The 17,326-nt window shown below is 50.8% G+C and overlaps 3 protein-coding genes across 3 annotated transcripts; 1 reads left to right on the forward strand and 2 right to left on the reverse strand.

Moving 5' to 3' along the window:
* Window positions 1–198: 198 nt before the first annotated feature.
* EMH_0007240 (calcyclin binding protein, putative) lies at window positions 199–768 on the reverse strand (the record flags this gene model as incomplete). Its single annotated transcript, XM_013494285.1, has 3 exons — window positions 199–255; window positions 446–484; window positions 637–768. The coding sequence occupies 3 exons, from the start codon at window positions 766–768 to the stop codon at window positions 199–201; spliced, it is 228 nt and encodes a 75-aa protein (XP_013349739.1).
* Window positions 769–4,898: 4,130 nt separating this feature from the next.
* EMH_0007350 (uncharacterized protein) lies at window positions 4,899–8,365 on the forward strand (the record flags this gene model as incomplete). The annotated part of the gene is made up of 11 exons (XM_013494286.1): window positions 4,899–5,789; window positions 5,945–6,181; window positions 6,280–6,377; window positions 6,501–6,585; window positions 6,748–6,836; window positions 6,980–7,134; window positions 7,299–7,398; window positions 7,527–7,648; window positions 7,829–7,906; window positions 8,051–8,138; window positions 8,329–8,365. 11 exons carry the CDS (start codon window positions 4,899–4,901, stop codon window positions 8,363–8,365), a joined length of 1,980 nt encoding a protein of 659 aa, XP_013349740.1.
* Window positions 8,366–9,041: 676 nt separating this feature from the next.
* Window positions 9,042–13,714, reverse strand: EMH_0007470 (kelch motif domain-containing protein, putative; the record flags this gene model as incomplete). Its single annotated transcript, XM_013494287.1, has 12 exons — window positions 9,042–9,232; window positions 9,470–9,578; window positions 9,734–9,804; window positions 9,888–10,060; window positions 10,277–10,782; window positions 10,976–11,058; window positions 11,179–11,261; window positions 11,399–11,525; window positions 11,725–11,830; window positions 12,057–12,207; window positions 13,162–13,320; window positions 13,575–13,714. 12 exons carry the CDS (start codon window positions 13,712–13,714, stop codon window positions 9,042–9,044), a joined length of 1,899 nt encoding a protein of 632 aa, XP_013349741.1.
* Between the last annotated feature and the right edge of the window lie 3,612 nt (window positions 13,715–17,326).

Here is a 17,326-nt window from a genome sequence, read left to right on the forward strand (position 1 = left end):
TGGAAAAAGCGTTCTCGACTACGGTTCAGTTGCTTGCTTTCAGGACAGCACATCAGCATATAGTTGTAGCGTCACAAGGACTTAAACTGGTTTGCGCGTCATTTTTCCCAAAGAAAACGCGGAAGCCTCTGGTAGAGAATCCGCAGCTAGGTGCTAGTACTACAGGGGAGCACGTTAAACGTGTGCACTTCAACTTTATTAGAATAGGCCATCTTCTGCTTCAATACCTTTCATCTTCCTCTCCTGTGACTCCGTCTGCACATGGGCGGACACAGCGCAGATCAAACATTAACGGCACCCGTCTTCAGAAGGCAACGTGGCTTGCATGTACGCACAATTGTTCCTGCTTTTAATGCGCATGGCAGCACTACGCAATGTGCATGCAACTACGCTTGGTAGTGGTGCGGTAGCGCCATTGAGGCCTGACCAAACTACAGCAGCTCACCCAGGCCTTCGCGATTGTTCTCTTCATCTCGCTGTCACCCTGAGATCGCAGAATGGTCGAAACGAAATTACTGAGCAGTAAATATACCTAATAGTGGAGCTAACAGCAAACCCATCATCTCAGCAGACGGTCGGAAGCTGCGGATGCGTGCATGCGCGTTTTCGCGACTGATTTCTGAGCGGATAGCATACCTGGTTGTACAGGCTTTTCATCATGCTCATGATCGACTGCGATGGGTCCGCAGACGGGTCGATCTTCGGGATCGCATTTGGCTGCGCTGCCTTTGCTACAGACTCCCAGTGTTCTCCTGGGCGTAGCTGCATTTGCCGTACCAGGCGCACGCAGTAAAAAAAAAACGGGAGTTGCGAAAAGTATCGATGGCAGTCAGCCGCATCACCGTTGAGAGGCAGCAACTACCCCTACCTAATTCAACTAAATATCGAGCCCGTAGAGCAGCAAAACGTACTTTCGCCAGGCGGAGAGTTGCAGTATCGCGTTTTACGGAGAAGTTCGACTCTGAGACACGCAGAATGATCAAAGCGCACGGTTGTGCTTAGGAACATCAACGGGCCGCCTAGCCGAGCTTTCAAACCTATGCTACATGCAGCCTAGTTCGCTAATATACGCATTTTCAAGTTGCGAACGTCAGGGGGCCAAGAACGGGCAAAGGCAAAGCCGTACTCTGTGTGTCAATTGGAGCATAGAGAGTACTGAATTTGAGGATATAGTTCTTCTGTCGCAGATTCCGCACCTGAAGGTAAAGGGAGCACAGCGGTGAACCTACAGTTCCGCTTGGGCACCGCAACTGGCGTACGTTGGCTTACGCCTTAGGCAGTTGGAAGCTTTGCAAGGGCTGAACGTACCACCAACTCTGCGCTATTTTCCTCGAACCGCACACTCGTTGCGTCAGGCGGAAGGTCAGTTAGGCCGTCCAAATGTATATACACTCTAAACGAAGCCACAGACATGCATAAAGACAGTAAAGTGCCCATCCCCTTCGTGCCTTCTCATCATTTGGCTACAGCGGCAGCCAGTACACAAGGCAGCGTCAGGAAGTGGAACCCACTTTACAAATGTTGGCGTTTGATCCCATGCAAACCTGTCGACCGTATTGAAAACCTAGAAGCAAAGAAGGAGACTGCACACTAAGCGAAGGTGAGATCCATATTCTCAGTACGACTGCACTGTCCTAGGGAGGCACACCATGCACCATGTTCACGTTCTCGCCTTTTCAAGAGCTGTCTTGACGCACCTCTGCTGTAGAATTCCCTTGTGCTGCGCACTTTTCCAGACGTTCTGTCTGCACAGGCAGACAAGGCAGCGGATAATATAGAACTTGGCACCCCTGGTTCCCGGATGGCAAGCCAAACACAGCGGGTTTAACAGCTATCTCCTCACTTTATGCAGCCCGACTGGGAAGTGCACAGTCACTGAAGTACCTCTTTTATCTGGTCTCGCAGTCTGTAACACTGCTCATTCAAGACGCGTAGGACGGCGGGCCGCGTGGCAATCTTTAACAAGGATTCGAGTTCCTCCAAGTCGCTTCGAAGAGCCGAAGTTTGCTCCATTGTAAGTTCACTGACAAAAGCATGCGCTATCGCGCAAGAGCTTAAACCTAACGGGCCCCTTCTTGCGCAGCCACGGATACACCGGCGCAACACCCGAAGAGCAGCCGATTGCTAGACCCTACACCCTCGTTCCGCCGCTCGATCCCCCCTACGCGATCCTGAGAACAACTCCTAGCTACAGGCCCGCAAAAAATCCAACTTAATGCATACACCAAACGGAGCAAGCGGACAAGCCGCACAACACTTGACAGCACGACAGACAAGATTGTCGATGCCCCCCCAAAGCCCTACTAGTCGCCGCGACTGGGAGAGCGTACGGAGTGAAGTTCGACTATTTCCATAAAACTTCGAAAATGTAACAACAAAATAATTATTGAACGCAGGTCAACAGTCATAGAACATACAGGATGCTGCACTGTGGCCAACTACAGCAGGGTGCATGATGCTTGAGCCTCAGGGCGACTGCGGCTGCCTCAACCGAACAATGCTGAACAAGTTCTACAAGTACGAGCCTTTTACACCTCCTTGCGTTGTAGGTGCTGGTACATGCTTACACAGGAATATTTAAGCGTCACTTCCCAGCGTTTCCCATTTTACCCTCTGCAATCACTGTGCTCCTTCCGTGTCCTCGTTTTTTTCAGCGGCCTTCTACAGCATGAAGGTTACCACTGTGTGATTTAGATTGCAGCAACTCCCGTGTTTGCCAACCTTCCTCAGAATCGGCACTTCGGTGCTGGGGGTGCCTCCACAAATGATATTGGCTTGCGGAGTGTAACGTGGTTTGCCTGCAGGTAGCAGGGGAACATTGACTTGACCTTGGTAGGTTGCCTGCAAGCAAGTGCAAACGCTGTATAAGTGTATACAGAGGTAGAGCATGCAGCAGAAGAAGCTCCGTTGAAGCTTCCTTGTGTTCACAAGTGAGGCTGGCCTGCATGGCCAGCTGCAGCCGGGTGCGCTGCAACTCCAGTTCGGCAGTCTCCTCACCTGCAACCCCAGGCCCTGTGCTCATCGGCCAGGATGCCTGTGGACAGGGGAGGGAGGGCACTTGCTTGCGGAGAGAGTCTTATCTCAAGGCTCCGGTCAAAGCCAAGTCTTCGGCTTCATTGGAGCTCACTTCTGTGCTTGAATAAGCCAGGGAAGCTTTACGTTCTGGATGGAGTTCGTATATGTATTTTTACTTACGATCAGTATGGCTACTGCTGGTTATGTAAATGTTTAACAAGTGCCAATTTTTAGTGCATGCATCAAAATGAACGTTCGCTATAGCTGGTAGATGTTGGGTTGCCTGGGACCAACAGCAGCACCATATGGTGCAACTCATCACACGCAGCATCCTCTCTGGACCAGCTTTAGGCCCTTCTTAGGCCCTTGTGTCGCTGTGACTAAGACAGCTGAAGATTAAATGGAGACTTTGCGGAGTTGGGAGAAACCTCCCAAGTTTTGAAACTCCATTGCAGCTCACGACCGACTTCGGCCAGAATTGATGACTCTCGAAGCACTTTGTAGCTTCGGGTGTTTAGGAAGGGAGGAAAGAACAGGGAATATCACCGGGATCTTGGTACACTGTTTAGTTGCGAAGGCACTTTGGAGGGAAAACCTTTTGGTATTTTCTACAGAATTCTTATCAAAATTATAGCCCTTTCCTCCTGTTGCAATGTAACGAGAGGCCTCGGCCTTATTCAACGACAGGCATGAGCTGCAGTGCAGTCAAAGTGCTTAAGATTTTAAGCAGCTTACCACGTCTCCAGTCAACAGGCTGGGGATCGGCGGCTCAAGGGCCTGGGGGCCGGAGCAGAGAAGGCGGCGTGACACGAATTGCAACGCGCCCTACTGCAACTCGTGCAGTAGCGCAAGTACACCTGCAGGCATAACAAAGAAGCCCATATTGTTGCATGCACTAACACTGTAGATATCTGCTGAGCAGTTAATCCGCCATCAGTGGCAATACTACACGCAAGTAAGGATACAGAGACCAACTTGAAACCGCCAATGCTACATATGGCATATTTATTAAGCTCATTCGACCAAGCTATAGGACAAGTGAACTTCTGCAGGACTGATACACCTAGCGCACATTTCGTGAGAAGAATGTGCACGCGGAAATCTCATCTAGAAGTGCCCATGAAGCGAATCGTACTCGCCTCGTTGACGCAACCACACACGCACTTCTCAAATATAAATGCCAGCTCAGGTCCATATATGCATTGACGGGATGCGCTCTAAGCGCAAAACTACTGATTAATATGAAGCAATGGCGAGATAAACTGTAAGGCTACGTGCACAGTTTTTGCACGGATCCGATCTCACGAAGGATTCAGTAAGAGCGTTACACAACAACTTTGGAAGGCTTGCACTTAAATTTCAAACAAAGATCACGGGTCCCATTTAGATATTCATTAATCAATGAACGTTCCTGTGCGCCTGTGTGGCACGGAGCTACCGGGGCCCCACGCGACCGAACAACCATATAGATATTTGCCCCATCACTCACCTGGTTGTTTCCTAATGAGATTGCTGATAATGTCATTATTTTAAATACCTATCGTGTGCTGCGTAGATGTGTGATGGTATCCAGATCCTTACACTCGGAATGCCACGACGACCGCCATTACGGTTTCTTGAACTACGCCTCTCGTGTCGCTGGAGTCACACTGACGAATAGTTTAAAATTTGTATACGCAAAGGAAAGTTCCCGTTATGGGGACTTTATATGTTAAATGGCCAGAGGCGTGGCGCCTGGGAGAGCGATTACCAGCTCATGAGCGGAGTGAACTTCTTGGTACGAGGCATGAGGAATGGGTGGACCGCATTCTCAGTGGAGAGTACTGTCTAGGATTAAGACCACAGTTAAATGTGTTGCGGTTGAAGAGGCAGGCCTGCGGTGAATGTTGCGTTTACTTGCAGCTCAACTTGAGGCTGCCGCCTTGCTGCTGCTACACCTGCGAGACGATGCTCTGAAGCGGCAACTGGAAGATGACCGTGAGTTGCAGAAGTGGCTGAAAGAGCTGTTGCTGCGGCTTCAGACTGCGTATGAGTGTCATTCCACCGAGACATATCCCCTCCCGCAGACGACGCAAAAGTATGGCGAATTCAATCTACACACCACCCGTTGCTCATGGAAAGGTCCCTCCATAACCATCGCAGATTATATGCGCCCCTCTTTGCAGGGCAGTTTCTCATTTGCTTGTTTTATCCACATGTTGGACAGGCTTTTACTACGGGTCTTTCTGCGGCTGTCGAGGCTGCAAGTGGCCGAGCAGCAACTGCAGCAACTGCTCTCCTTGCCATGTTCGGCCTGCCTGGATGTTTGTTTATGCTGGGAAGCAGCAGATCCGGCGTTATGCTATGAAGTGGCTGCTACTCTGCTGACCTCGTTGAAGCCCACAAAGCGACAACGGCTTGTGGCGGAACTCAGAGAGTCTGTACTCTGCGCGATTGAGGCTTCCAGAAGGTCCTTAGAAGCCCTAAGCCGGCGGCCGGATTGTCCGTTGGTGTATTCGCCGTTGTCGACAGTAGGAGGACACAGTGCTTTGTCATCTTGGCAGGAGGCTGCAGCTGCTACTCTGCAACCTTTAATAGAGGCCCTCGCGACTTTACGTGTAGCGACCTGCTGCCTGCCGCTATCATTTGCACTGGAGTTGTGGGACAGAGGGCAAAAGCAGGATTGTTCACTACCCTCCGTGGAGGCAGTGCTGAAGTCCTTCAGAGAGCCGGAGGCCCCGACACCTGCACAGAGTCCTTTTTCGGCTCCCCTTAGAGCCATCTGCGCAGCACTTGTAAGGGCCCGCAACATAGCTTACAAGTGCAACATACACATCCTAACGGTAGCTAGCTGTCTAGCTTTTTCGTGAGGTTACCCAAGCGAATAGCAGCCCCAGTTGCCACAGAGCTCAAGGTATCATCTATGGGGGACAATTGTTCGTGTTTTTAGACGCGCCCCCCTTGGTTTTCACGATCGTCACCTCTCTTGCCTCCAAGCCTTCAGCAGGCCGCCGTCCGCGGTCGGACCTTGGCTTGTTGCTGTTTAGTGGGAGACGCAGCAGCCCAGAGCAGGGACGTTCGGGAGGAGCTAAGAGCTGGAGGCAACAGGAGACCTAGTAGGCGCCTGCAGCAGAGGGCAGAGGAATTGTTGCAAGATTGGGGTGCCTCACTCCTTCAGTTGTTTGAGGTGAGCGTGAAACAATTTGGGGAAGACCTAATGCTCTGAGCCGAGATGATCTGAAGCTCTAGCATGTTCTGGTGGTTTTCTTATCTGCTTAATCCTAGGGTTGTTCGGCGGACGGCGGCGCTACACAATGCATTGTTGGCGACTTGGAGGTTAGCGGCATTCGCTGTTTGCTGCAGCAGTGGCGCCTGGCCGATGTGTAAGTTCTTAGACGTTCCTGCTGCGTGCTGTGCGCTGCGGCCTGCATGAATGTTCGGCCGATTCGAGGACGGTACCTATTCAGTGGAGCAGAGAGGGGTGTTAGAATTTCTTTGGGGGTCAGGTTTGCGGAGCTTGAAATTATGTTGTCTCACAGAGATGAAGATCAGATAGATTACATCGACACCATTTTGTCTACTTCCAAGACTGTAAGGATGCTGCCTCGTTAAGGGCCCTTATATTATCCCCAACAGTTGTTCAGTTGTTGCTTCAGTCGTAGTTGCTCCCGTTGCCAGTGCTCCCGCGACTCACGGGGAGCAGAATCAACTCTGGCTCGTTGCCGGCTTCGCTGCTGCTTCCTTCCGTGGCAGGGTGAAGATGAAACGATGGAACAGCCTACTGCTCCCCTTGAGATGAAGACTTCGTTGGCTCTGACTTCAGCAGATGCCACGACTGTACGGTAAGCTTTGGGTGGAGGCGTTCACTGACAATGCGACCGAACAGTGCTACTTTCTTTGTGTCAGTGAACTCCACCTGACTTGCTTGCACACCTTTCACTGCGAGCTGACAGCGCTGACGCCTCGTGGAAGACTTGGCGTTCAGGCAACTGCAGGAGATGCTCCCTGGTCATGGGCCAGGATATTTGTATTTGGCCCTCCGCGAGTTAGAAGGAAATGCAGAGGAGGTTGTCTCTCTTTTGATGGAAAATATGAAACCTGCGAACCTGCGAGACGTCCCACTTCAGGCGACTCTTCAAGGTATTCAAATATGAAACCCTACGGTAGAACGTGGCGTTTCACAGCTTAACATTTTTTGTGAGTGTGTTCGGCGCCAGACTGAGCTTTGGATGGCCTGTTGCCATTAGTAGACATATCGTGAGATGCAGAGCAAGTGTCGTTTCCATTGTTTGTTGGAACTCCAGATGCGGCGGACTTCATAGACCAGGAGAAACAGGGGGCAGTTCCGGAGCTAAGCAAGATGCCGCAGAGCGCCGACATACAGCGTCAGGTTCTTGCTCTTGCGTAAGTTGCGACGACCCTTGTACCCTTTTCGCCTGCTGCCACGATCACCACTTTGTCTGTAGCCTTTATTTTCATGTTGGGCTCATACAATTCTGAAGACACGGAACGAACAACCCCTGTGTACGCAGCGAGCGGGCGGCTGCTGAGGATCTAGAAGGCAGCGAAGATACGAACAGTTTGCTATACGATGATGATGCTGACGAAGAGCTTCTACAGGAGACTGCGGCCGCCCGGTGGAGCCCTGAAGAATGTCAGTGCAGCTTGAAGGTCGTGTGGCATATGGCGGAAACGTCAAATACCCTTTAGTAGTATTTATGCGTCAAGCAGCCAGACCAAAACCACAGTCTTGGAGCTACAAACACCAGTTGGAACTGTCTTTGTGGAGCGTATATTGTGTCTGTTAGTATGGTTACCATGATGCGCAATGCAGCTGAAGCAGAGGAGAGTTCGTCATCTAACGAAACTGAACAGGAGGACAAGAACGCTGGACATCCGCTTCGCAGCGGTAGTGAGCACTGGTTTTCTTCCCTGCGGTTGTGGGGGTTTGCCTTGCCGTTATACTCCGGAAAAGATGTTGTCGCCGAGGCCTTCTAGCCGAAATCAGGGGCACTGTACTGGCTTTGTGTAAGCATGAGAACGTGCGTCTCTTCAGGTCGCATGCCAGTCAGAGGCGGCACACTGGCGGCTCGGCGCAAGGAAACCAACAAAGCTTCCATAGGCAACCATTCCCGGCGAAACCAGTAAGGACATTGCTGTGAATAGGTAAAGTGGTTGCGTTGGAACAAGTTCTTTTTGCCTAGTGGTACACATTCGCAGCAACAAGTGAAGTGCAGGCAGGAACTGCATCCTCATCTTTTGTGATGTGGTACCGAGTACACCCATAACGTATAGCATTCTGAATGTTCGTTGGGGGTTGCGTGATATCTTCAGGCGGCGTCGCAAGATTGAGCGATGCATGGGCCCGTGAATGCACACCTCCAGTGGTTCGCATATGGCAACCTTCGACGTTAAAATAAGGGTTCATTGAGCAAGACGCCTCTCGTGGTGGAGGGTGACAGTCGCTGTAGACTTCCGTTCAGAGCTGTCTGCCAACTTGCGGGACGGGAGAATCCAAGTGATCGCTAGACTAAACGTTAACAGACAAAATATTTCGTTAGTGCCTTACTTATCAAAAGTCACAGACGCAGACATGGTGGAAATTCCCGCATTTCCTTCGTTTTGCGGTCACACCTCTCAGCAATGGTTTAGATATTAGGCTTGTCCGAGAGAATGCTGCATCTCTTATTTGTCCCGCCGAATGCTACTTATCGCTATAAGGCATTAGAGGCGGGTTCCTACGTGGCGCAAATGGCTTGGCGAAGCCAATAAACTCTTTGTTGAGGGAGACAGCAATTAAAATAAAAGCGTCTTCAAAAACAAAAACCCTGGTCCTGAGCATGACTTCGCACAACCATGATTAGGAAGGTAGGAAGACTTAAGGAAGTGCGGGTCAGAGGTTCCTGGCTAGTTCTCGCGTCTCCGTTGTTATAGCGTATGCTACTCAGGAACACCTAGAAACGATTTCGATTTCCTATCACTTATCCTTTGGTGCACCAGGGGTTGCTGGATGTAGCACACCGCGGAGAAGCGAATAAATGCAAACACTAAGTGAGATTCCTCGCTGTGGACGCCTTCGGGTTGCCATGTGGGCGAGATTCGCGCTCTTCGGATTGGTCACCATCTAAACGCTGCAGCTCATCCATTCGGCGGAGTGCTTCTCGGATAGCCGAGACGCGAGCGGAAGCCGCCTCAAAAGCTTCCCGCGTCATCTCCTTGTTGTTCTTCGCACTGCATCCTGCAATCGAGCATACGCGCACAGTCAGGAATACACAGGCCGCTCCCTCGCTCAAAGGCAACCAAGTGGTGGCTTGGTGTGGAAACACACCGCCTCGCTACAGCCTCCCTGCACCTGTGCGTACATCGCTCACGGCGATTTGACGCCACCGGCTGTTGGGTCGCGTGAGGCACAGAAAAGTTTATGTGAGTCGAGCGTAACTCGTCACAATGTATGCGCGACAGTGCCCCTTCTTACCTCCAGCACGTGCTTTTTGGACCCAATATTCTTTGGTCCGTTCAAAAAAGTCACGCAGAGACTCGCCTTCCGCAGGGGTTTCCATCGGATCGTCAAGGCCGTACCGTTCCTGCGGCAAAGCACTCATTTGCGCAAGGGCAGCGGCTACTTATGACCTGCTAGTGCAGGTATTTTTCATGAAGCTGAGATCCTTGTTAGCATGCAATGACTTCACTGCACCGGATCTGCGTAGGAATGTGCGGCGCCATTCAACCGTTTACTCACCCGCAGTTGCTGCATCTCTTCCCTGACACGATACCGTTTCCGTTCTTTGTTGGTTACATGTTTTGGTCCTTCTGAGGGAAACGCAGCCTACGCAAGTCAAATATGCAAGGCACTGCTGTCAAACACAAGCCTTGCCGCCTTGCAAATGGCGTACCTTCATCGGAACTTGACACTTCATCGTCGTCTTCATCACTTTCGGAGCTTCCTGGATCACTGTTGCTGCTATCATCCCCGCTGTCGCTTCCACCGCTGCTCTCAGCTTCGCTTTCTGCTCCTTGCCACTCTTGTTCATGCATCGTGCCCTCCAGTACACGGACCCAGCGGTCTCTGCACGCAACGGGTCACATATCGATTTGCCTCGGCATAAGCGCTTCAGTGCAAAGCGTTCCTCTGCTAGGGTGCCTTAGCAGAACATTTGCCCAGTCAGTCGCGAAATGTCATGTTTCGCAAGATAAGCCAACGCAAACAGAGAGGTGATATGATCGTTGCATAATTTTCTTACAGCCCGAAGCTCGCTCCACACCCGATGGCAACCGTGCCCACCTCTTATTCATGTTAAGGCTCCAGCAGTCATCTAGGGTTATTTCCTTACTCCCCAGCTCCATTAAGCCCCCCATCAAAACCAAGCTGGAACCCCTCACACAAATCATTCCATGAAGTCGCGGAAGGGGTACATCAGCTGAAAACAGCGAAGGGGTCTTCGAAACTTCAAAAGGCCCAGCTAAGGCCGCGCTCTGTGGTGCTTCAGCAATTTTGTTGTCTGTGTGCTGAGCCCCCCTGTCAGGTTCAGTGGGCTCAGGGGGCTTAGTTGGCGCCAAGGTACCACTAGGTGTACGGTCCTTAGGCCCATCACACGCTGCCCTGCTTGTGTAAGTGCTGCTCTCGCTGCCGTGATTAGATAAAGCTCCGTCGGGTTTATTGGGGCATCCTGGTGAGCTCTGTCGGAGGGTAGCATCTGAACGCGTCGCCGAGGCTCGATTAACCTCTGGCAGATCCTCTAGCCGTAGCTTAACCAACCGGCCTTTCGTGTCAAAGTAAGCAAACGTGTTCTGAGAGAGCACCCTCACTCAAACGTACGGCGCAATCACAAGAGATCATCTTGTACCCCGTCATGTTCACGTTAAGAACAAGGTATAGTTGGAGAGGGCGAAGTGCATGTAGCGAACGCCCAAGCCCAATCAGTACGTACCCAGCAAAGGAGAATTATCATGCGCTCATTATGGCGAATTTCGTGCAACTCACTTGCCAGTTTTCTTCATCATCAGAAGATTCTTCGCTGGTTTCACTTTTGCAGGTACGTTCCTCTTCACCCAGATGTAAATGACCTTTAAACAGAAATGCACACCCTTCGGCACGCCTCTTACATTTACCTACTTCTTCGTTATGATGATAATGCATTAAACCGCAAGGCGATGCTACCTTTTGGAACATGAAGGTTGACTCACCAACGTCGTGTTCAACCTGCTTGGGAGTACGCTTCCTTGATCCCCCCTTTTTTCCAGTCTTAAGCTCAAGGCGGTACCAACGCCTGCAAAAACCAAGCTCCCCGCTGGAAGATTTTTGAAATCAAGTGCAGCGGAGTCCCGAACAACAGCTGCACCCAAGCGGAGCCACGAGATGAAGCAATGCGCTCAGTGTAATCAGCGCTATGCATTTTGGGCATACCTCTTCGTGGCGTCAAATGAATACATGTCGTTGAAGAAAACGGACGATAGATTTGTCCCTCCATCATCTTGGTCCGCGACGCCGCCGAAAACAATAACGGTGGACTTGTACGCCGTTGCGCACATTCCTATGTAAAAGTCAGGAAAAGACACATACGCCTTACATGAGGCCCTACAACGGTGTCCGCAGGCTATTTGAATTCATTAGCCTGCTAATAACTGCAGCTGCACACACATGTAGCTCTTCAGTCATTTCAAGCACGGAGGCGCAGCAACTTTCGACACAGTGGAGTTTTGACGAGGCTGGAGGAATACTTTTTAACCTACCCGTTCTTGGTGATGGCGGAGTACCGCTATTCTTGATTTTCTCCCACGTAGGGATCTGCGTTAGTGCTCCTTTAGCCAGTGGTTTCAAGTCCAAAAGCCAAGAATCCTGAGCAACTTCACCACCCGGGGCTCTCACCATACCATACTCCGGCAGACTGTACGCCGTGGTTCCTTCGTCTAAAGTGTATCGCCTTCTCGTCGCCTCTTAAGATGTTTTATTGCACAAGAATTAATGTGTCCGCTACCATGGGGAAGTGTTCCGTGCCGACGCCAAAGCCAGTTGGCACCAAGGGTATACAAGCAGTGGCTAGAGCTGTAGGTTCAAGCCGCACCGTGAATATCTTGCCCTGAACACGTTTGTTCGTATCCCTGATCTTTGCAAAGCCACCATGGAGCAGGATAACATCTCCAACGACGACAAAGACGCATCCGCCCCGAGCCTCTGGAATGTGACTATGCGGTGGGAACTCGATCTTCCTCCATCTGTGAAGACAGCTCCGCAAGCAAGCAGTATGAGTGAATATACTGCCACCGTAACTCACGTAAAAACTGCAAACACCGATCCCTGGGTGAAACTGTTTAGCAATATAGCCGGAACAGTGTCCGGCGAGCCGATCGAACACCCGACCGAGACTGAACTAACTTGTTCTCGTTGAATATGAATACATATAAGTCATTGTAGTAGCGCGTATCTCTTCCGGTGTCATGGAATCCGCCGAAAAGAATCAGCAGGCCACGCCAGACAACCTAAGCCAGCAGGCACAGTGAACAATTGGCAACAAAAATACAAAAACTACAAGTCAGCACACACGTTTCCCCCAAACCCTACATACCCGCACAAAAGAATCATACACATCCACGCGGGAGCCCTCCTTTAACTGTGTAGCAGGCCTTCTCAAGAGGGGTTCACTTCATAAGTGCCTTGGAGCCCAACTGAGGCGCACGGCAAAAGCCGGAGAAATATGTAGGGCTCAGGGATCTCGGAATGGTTTGATGTCATCCTCAGTCCACAGCATGTGGACTGGAAAGTGATTCCCTGCATCTCAAGATTTAAGGGTTTCAAACACTTTAGCAGTTTACCATTCGGTGTCCGCTCCGAGGCGACGGGACTTGCGCAGGGCAGTCAACAAGAATTTTACTCCACAAGTTCGACTTCAGATCAAATCTCCAAAAATCCTTATAGTGATGAAATTGATAATATGTTGAAAATTCTCCCCCAAATACATAAAGCGCATCACTGTAGAGACCACAATACTCAATGCAAGCCACAGCACTGTTAGTAGCTAAATAATCGCGTACAAGTAAGAAGCTAGGTTTGCCGGTCAAGGAATGGCATTCCACAGAAAAACTCCCTCGGGTTAACTGTCTGTCTTGCAGCCAATAGCACTGCTGAGATGGCTGCTTCTGCGGCGACTCCACAACAGCAATCACGCTCACTTGTGGTATACGGCTTGGTGAGAGCACCGGGCTTTCGGCATTTCGGGCGCGTCAAGGCGACGCCATTCTGCCTTGTCCATATCCCACTTGAAAAGATCTCCATATACACGGACCTTCTTGCCGTCATAACTTTCCCCCCCAAAAAGCAAGAAGTCACCGCTGAACAGCAACACGCACTCTCGCATAAGCATGGTCGTCCCAGGTCCGTATATCTTCGACGTCAGGAAGGAAACCCTAGTGTCTAAAATGCCCGGTATTCTCATACCTCGGCAGCAGCGTTAGGGACGCGTGGGCCCTAGGGGAAGGCTGTTTGCAAGGCGTAGCTTGAGTCCTGCTTATCTGCCTTTGTCGCTGTTCTTCCTCCAGCTGTTGCAGTAGTACGTCAATTGGAGTCTCGTCACACTCTACTTCACCTTTCTTTTGCTTCTTTTTCTGCTCCTTCGCAGCGGCCTTTTTCTGTTGGAGTTCCCTTCGGGCAGCTTTCTGTTGCGCCTTCTTGGTGTTGTCCTTTGGAGGAGCCATCCTCAAACGACTGGTTTCTTAAAGCCCGCATAGCATTCCGTTTAGCAGCTTAACGTGTGTTGCCACGGCCCATGACTGCGTTGGTCCCTAAACATATGCGCTTCGGCGGCGAATGGCGAATTGATTCTGCTGTCAAGAGAGGTCTGATATCCCTGATCACTGGTGAACGTCAGCTTATTGTATGTTGCCTGCTGTCTTAAGGTGCGGTGGGCTACTTTTGAAGCTTGAAACATGCTCAATAGGGGCCCCGCGTCGGCATGCATCGGCCCCACAGACCCTCCACGCCATTTCAGCCTTCTTGGGGTTCTACAATTGTAGTTCCCATAAAAGTGGGATTCGAGACTTTTTGTGCCTTTGGAGCTGCTTCAGTGAGCGCCGTTACCTACCGCTAGCGACGTCCAAGTGTCCAGCGCAGCAGCCTGTCACTGCATGGGCCTCGACCAGTGACCACTGGTGTATGCTAGGGATGGCTGTGTACGTAATGCAGCAATTTTAGTTGGAACGGTTTCGTGATGAGAAAGACAGTGCGGATCTACTGTAGTTTTCTTGACAGAAGGAGAGTAAGTACATCTGGCAGATCGATTCCTACGTGAATGTGCAGGGCCGGCCCTCTTAAACATCTTCTGCAACGTGTGGAGGCATATCACTTTCATATTTGTATGCGTCTAGAGATTGCATGAAAGGGTTGAGTCAGAACTTGAGCATTTCCCAGTGGCACATCCGTTTTCACTCAGCGTGCTTGGGTAGATAGGGCTGGTGTCGGCTAACTCGCTTGCCTACATCTCTCAGCTCTATAAGTTTATGCGTAGACAGCATTTCCTTTATTTTGGTCACGTCGAAGCTTCCCAATTATTTACAAGCTGGGTACACGGCGCTGTATCGTCTGTCGCATTGTCAACCCGATTATTCCTATGCAAGCACTGCGGACGCCCTCCCGGGATGTGTACTGCTGCAAGGCCTTTGAAACCAACAATGCTGTTGATTCATGTGAGTGGACATGGCCACCCTGTCTGTAAACCATGGTGCGTGGCCCGGACATGTAGAGGCGTAGGGTACGCGCCCATGGAGAAGATATTACAAATTTTCTAGGAACAGCATCAGCTACTTCACGAGGGACTGCGGTTCCCTCAGCTCTATCTGCATGAGCAGCAGGACGTCCATTGAGAATAAAACCTATTCAAGAAACACCAGAACAGGGATGGTGTGGCTGAATGCTTCCTAAAGGAGCACCTTACTCCGAAATCAATGGTGCGTGAGCAGACAAGTGCTGTTTCTGCGGATGTGCGAATATCTGTCGTATGTTCGAGTATCTCGAAAAGCCTTTAGCGCTCAGCGTTTTAAATATTGGAGCCTCTCGCAAGCCGCGCGAAAGGTTAACCACCCAAGTCGCGGGTTACTGCCGGGACATGTCTAGTTAAACATGGGGACGTGACTGTGTTAAATACTGTGCTGTGTTGATGATATCGCACTTTGCTCGCACATGAACTGAAACTTCTGAATCTTAATTTTAATCAGCAGTTACAGCCGTAGCGATCGTCATTTCCAGCTCGCAATCAAGCGCCACTCATATGTCCGCGGTTCAGAGACGGCGAACCGATGCTGAGAAAAAACGGCAATTAGGTACCTCAACAGGGCGTTCCGACCGTCAGAGATCAGATTTATGACTCTGAGCACTCTGCGCAGTGTTGAACTGGCACCACTGCAGCTACGGCGCAGCATGGCGCTTAGCTGCCTCTAGAGAACTTTGGTCTCCTGCACTGGTGTCCATGAGCTGCACATTTTTGAGCAAAAAACCAAGGTGACCCATTGTACCTGCGCCTCCGATGTATACACCTTTGAACGAAGCTCTGCATACTATCCGAAAAGCTTGTACCGCAGTGTAGTTATGCATACACACTGAGCTTCACCATGATGCATACTTTGCGGTGATTTTGTTCCAGTGGCAGACCAAAGCGTAAATTTGAGGGGTTTGTAGCAGTTTTAGGCGGACTCTGACTGGCAGAGGGAGTCAAACATTGTGCAGTTTTCGTAGACTGAAAAGCCGTGTCCGCATTTAAGACGTGCGCTCCCACTGACTTCTCGCTCTGGCACCTATCAGATCTGCCCGCTGCCATATGTATACGGCAGCGAGCAGATCTGGCTCCGTGTCGTCACCGAAGGTGCACGGCTGGTGAGAGCCAACCAGAATATCTACGGAGGCAGGGCAAATCCTCATAATACGAAATAGCGGCAATCTCATTAAGAGATACTCGTCAGGCGTCAAGTGGTGCAGGGTCGTAGTAGACGTGTGCGCACTTGCAGTATGCTCCTGGCCTTGAAGTAACTCCCGGCCGAATGCAACAATACTCGATAGTAGAGAAAGTCACGCTAAGCCATCATAGAGCTTCCGATTGCTGGTTAGTAGCAAAGGGCTTTCATGTCATGTTCAGCAGGCTGAGCGTGAATAAGCGTCGGAGTGGCAAATCGGTGTCGCGTTCTGTCGTAGGCCGGTGGCGCCACCATCTGCTGAGCTAGGAGCAACACACAACTGGAATATCCGCAAATGTTCTGAAGCTCTTAATAAGCTGTGGCGTTGCTGGGAATACTCACGATGAAAGACTTGAAACGGGCTCCACCATCCAACCTCCCAAATAATTACCAAAGTTGCGGCGACCTAGAACCTTGCTCTGGTGGGCACAGAAATTATTGTAAGCGGCGACTGAGCAGAATGGGAGCTCGCCAATCACCATATTTATTATCGCCAATCCTTTGTGCGGCTAGCCATCGTCGTGGCACTCTCTTCGCTTGAGGCTAGATGTCGCGCTTGACTGCTAGCCCTATAACAAAAATGTGGCGCTTCTGGCGGACCACGAATTCCTCATGAAATTAAGCGTGTGATCCCGCAGCGGGCCCCGCGATACTGGCTAGCATGGTCGGTACTGCCGGTTTAGTGAGTTCAAATGATATGACGAGTCGTCAGTTGTATGTAAATATTTCGAAAACGGCAGTGCGCATAAGGGGCACTGGCGCTGCAGTCCTGGAAACCCAGCAGGACTCTTGTATGGAGATACACAGTTACAGCAAACTCATACAGGAGGATGGACTTAGGGTACCGTATTATACCATTCAGCTATTGGACCGCCTATTCATATTTGCTTCCTAGTTACGGACCAGTGAAACGCAGTTCGATAGAGTACATTTGAAACGAAAACATGCGTCCGCCGCATCAGAATACGCGAAAAAGCAAAGGCTGGAGGAGCGGCCAGAATCTGGAAGCAGCGTTGGTTTCCACGCTTGCTCGTGACACTTCAAGCGTCATTTCAACTACTCATCTCCTCACGAAGCATTCATCCCCCGCAAAGCGGCCTCCCAGAGCTCCAATCAACACCCACAAACAGAATAACTCTCCAGATCTTGGCGCTACTGCTGGCACGCACTGTCACGCCAGAGATATCACTAGAAAGCTCACGCAATGCGCTACAGCTTCTAGCCACTCGTAGAGTTGAATTCTGTTCAATGGTCGAGTCCTCGCTGCCTGTTCCGTGCTTGGAAGAAACGTTTGCCCCCCTGCAGCTGCCCCCTCGCGGTATTTGCTACGCTACAACCGCAGATGCAAATGTTTGCATCCTCATCCCCCGTCAGAAGTATAACCTGAAAATATGAA

The sequence above is a fragment of the Eimeria mitis genome, genomic scaffold (genome assembly GCF_000499745.2).
Source record: "Eimeria mitis Houghton genomic scaffold, Emh_scaff11, whole genome shotgun sequence".
Taxonomy (NCBI): domain Eukaryota; phylum Apicomplexa; class Conoidasida; order Eucoccidiorida; family Eimeriidae; genus Eimeria; species Eimeria mitis.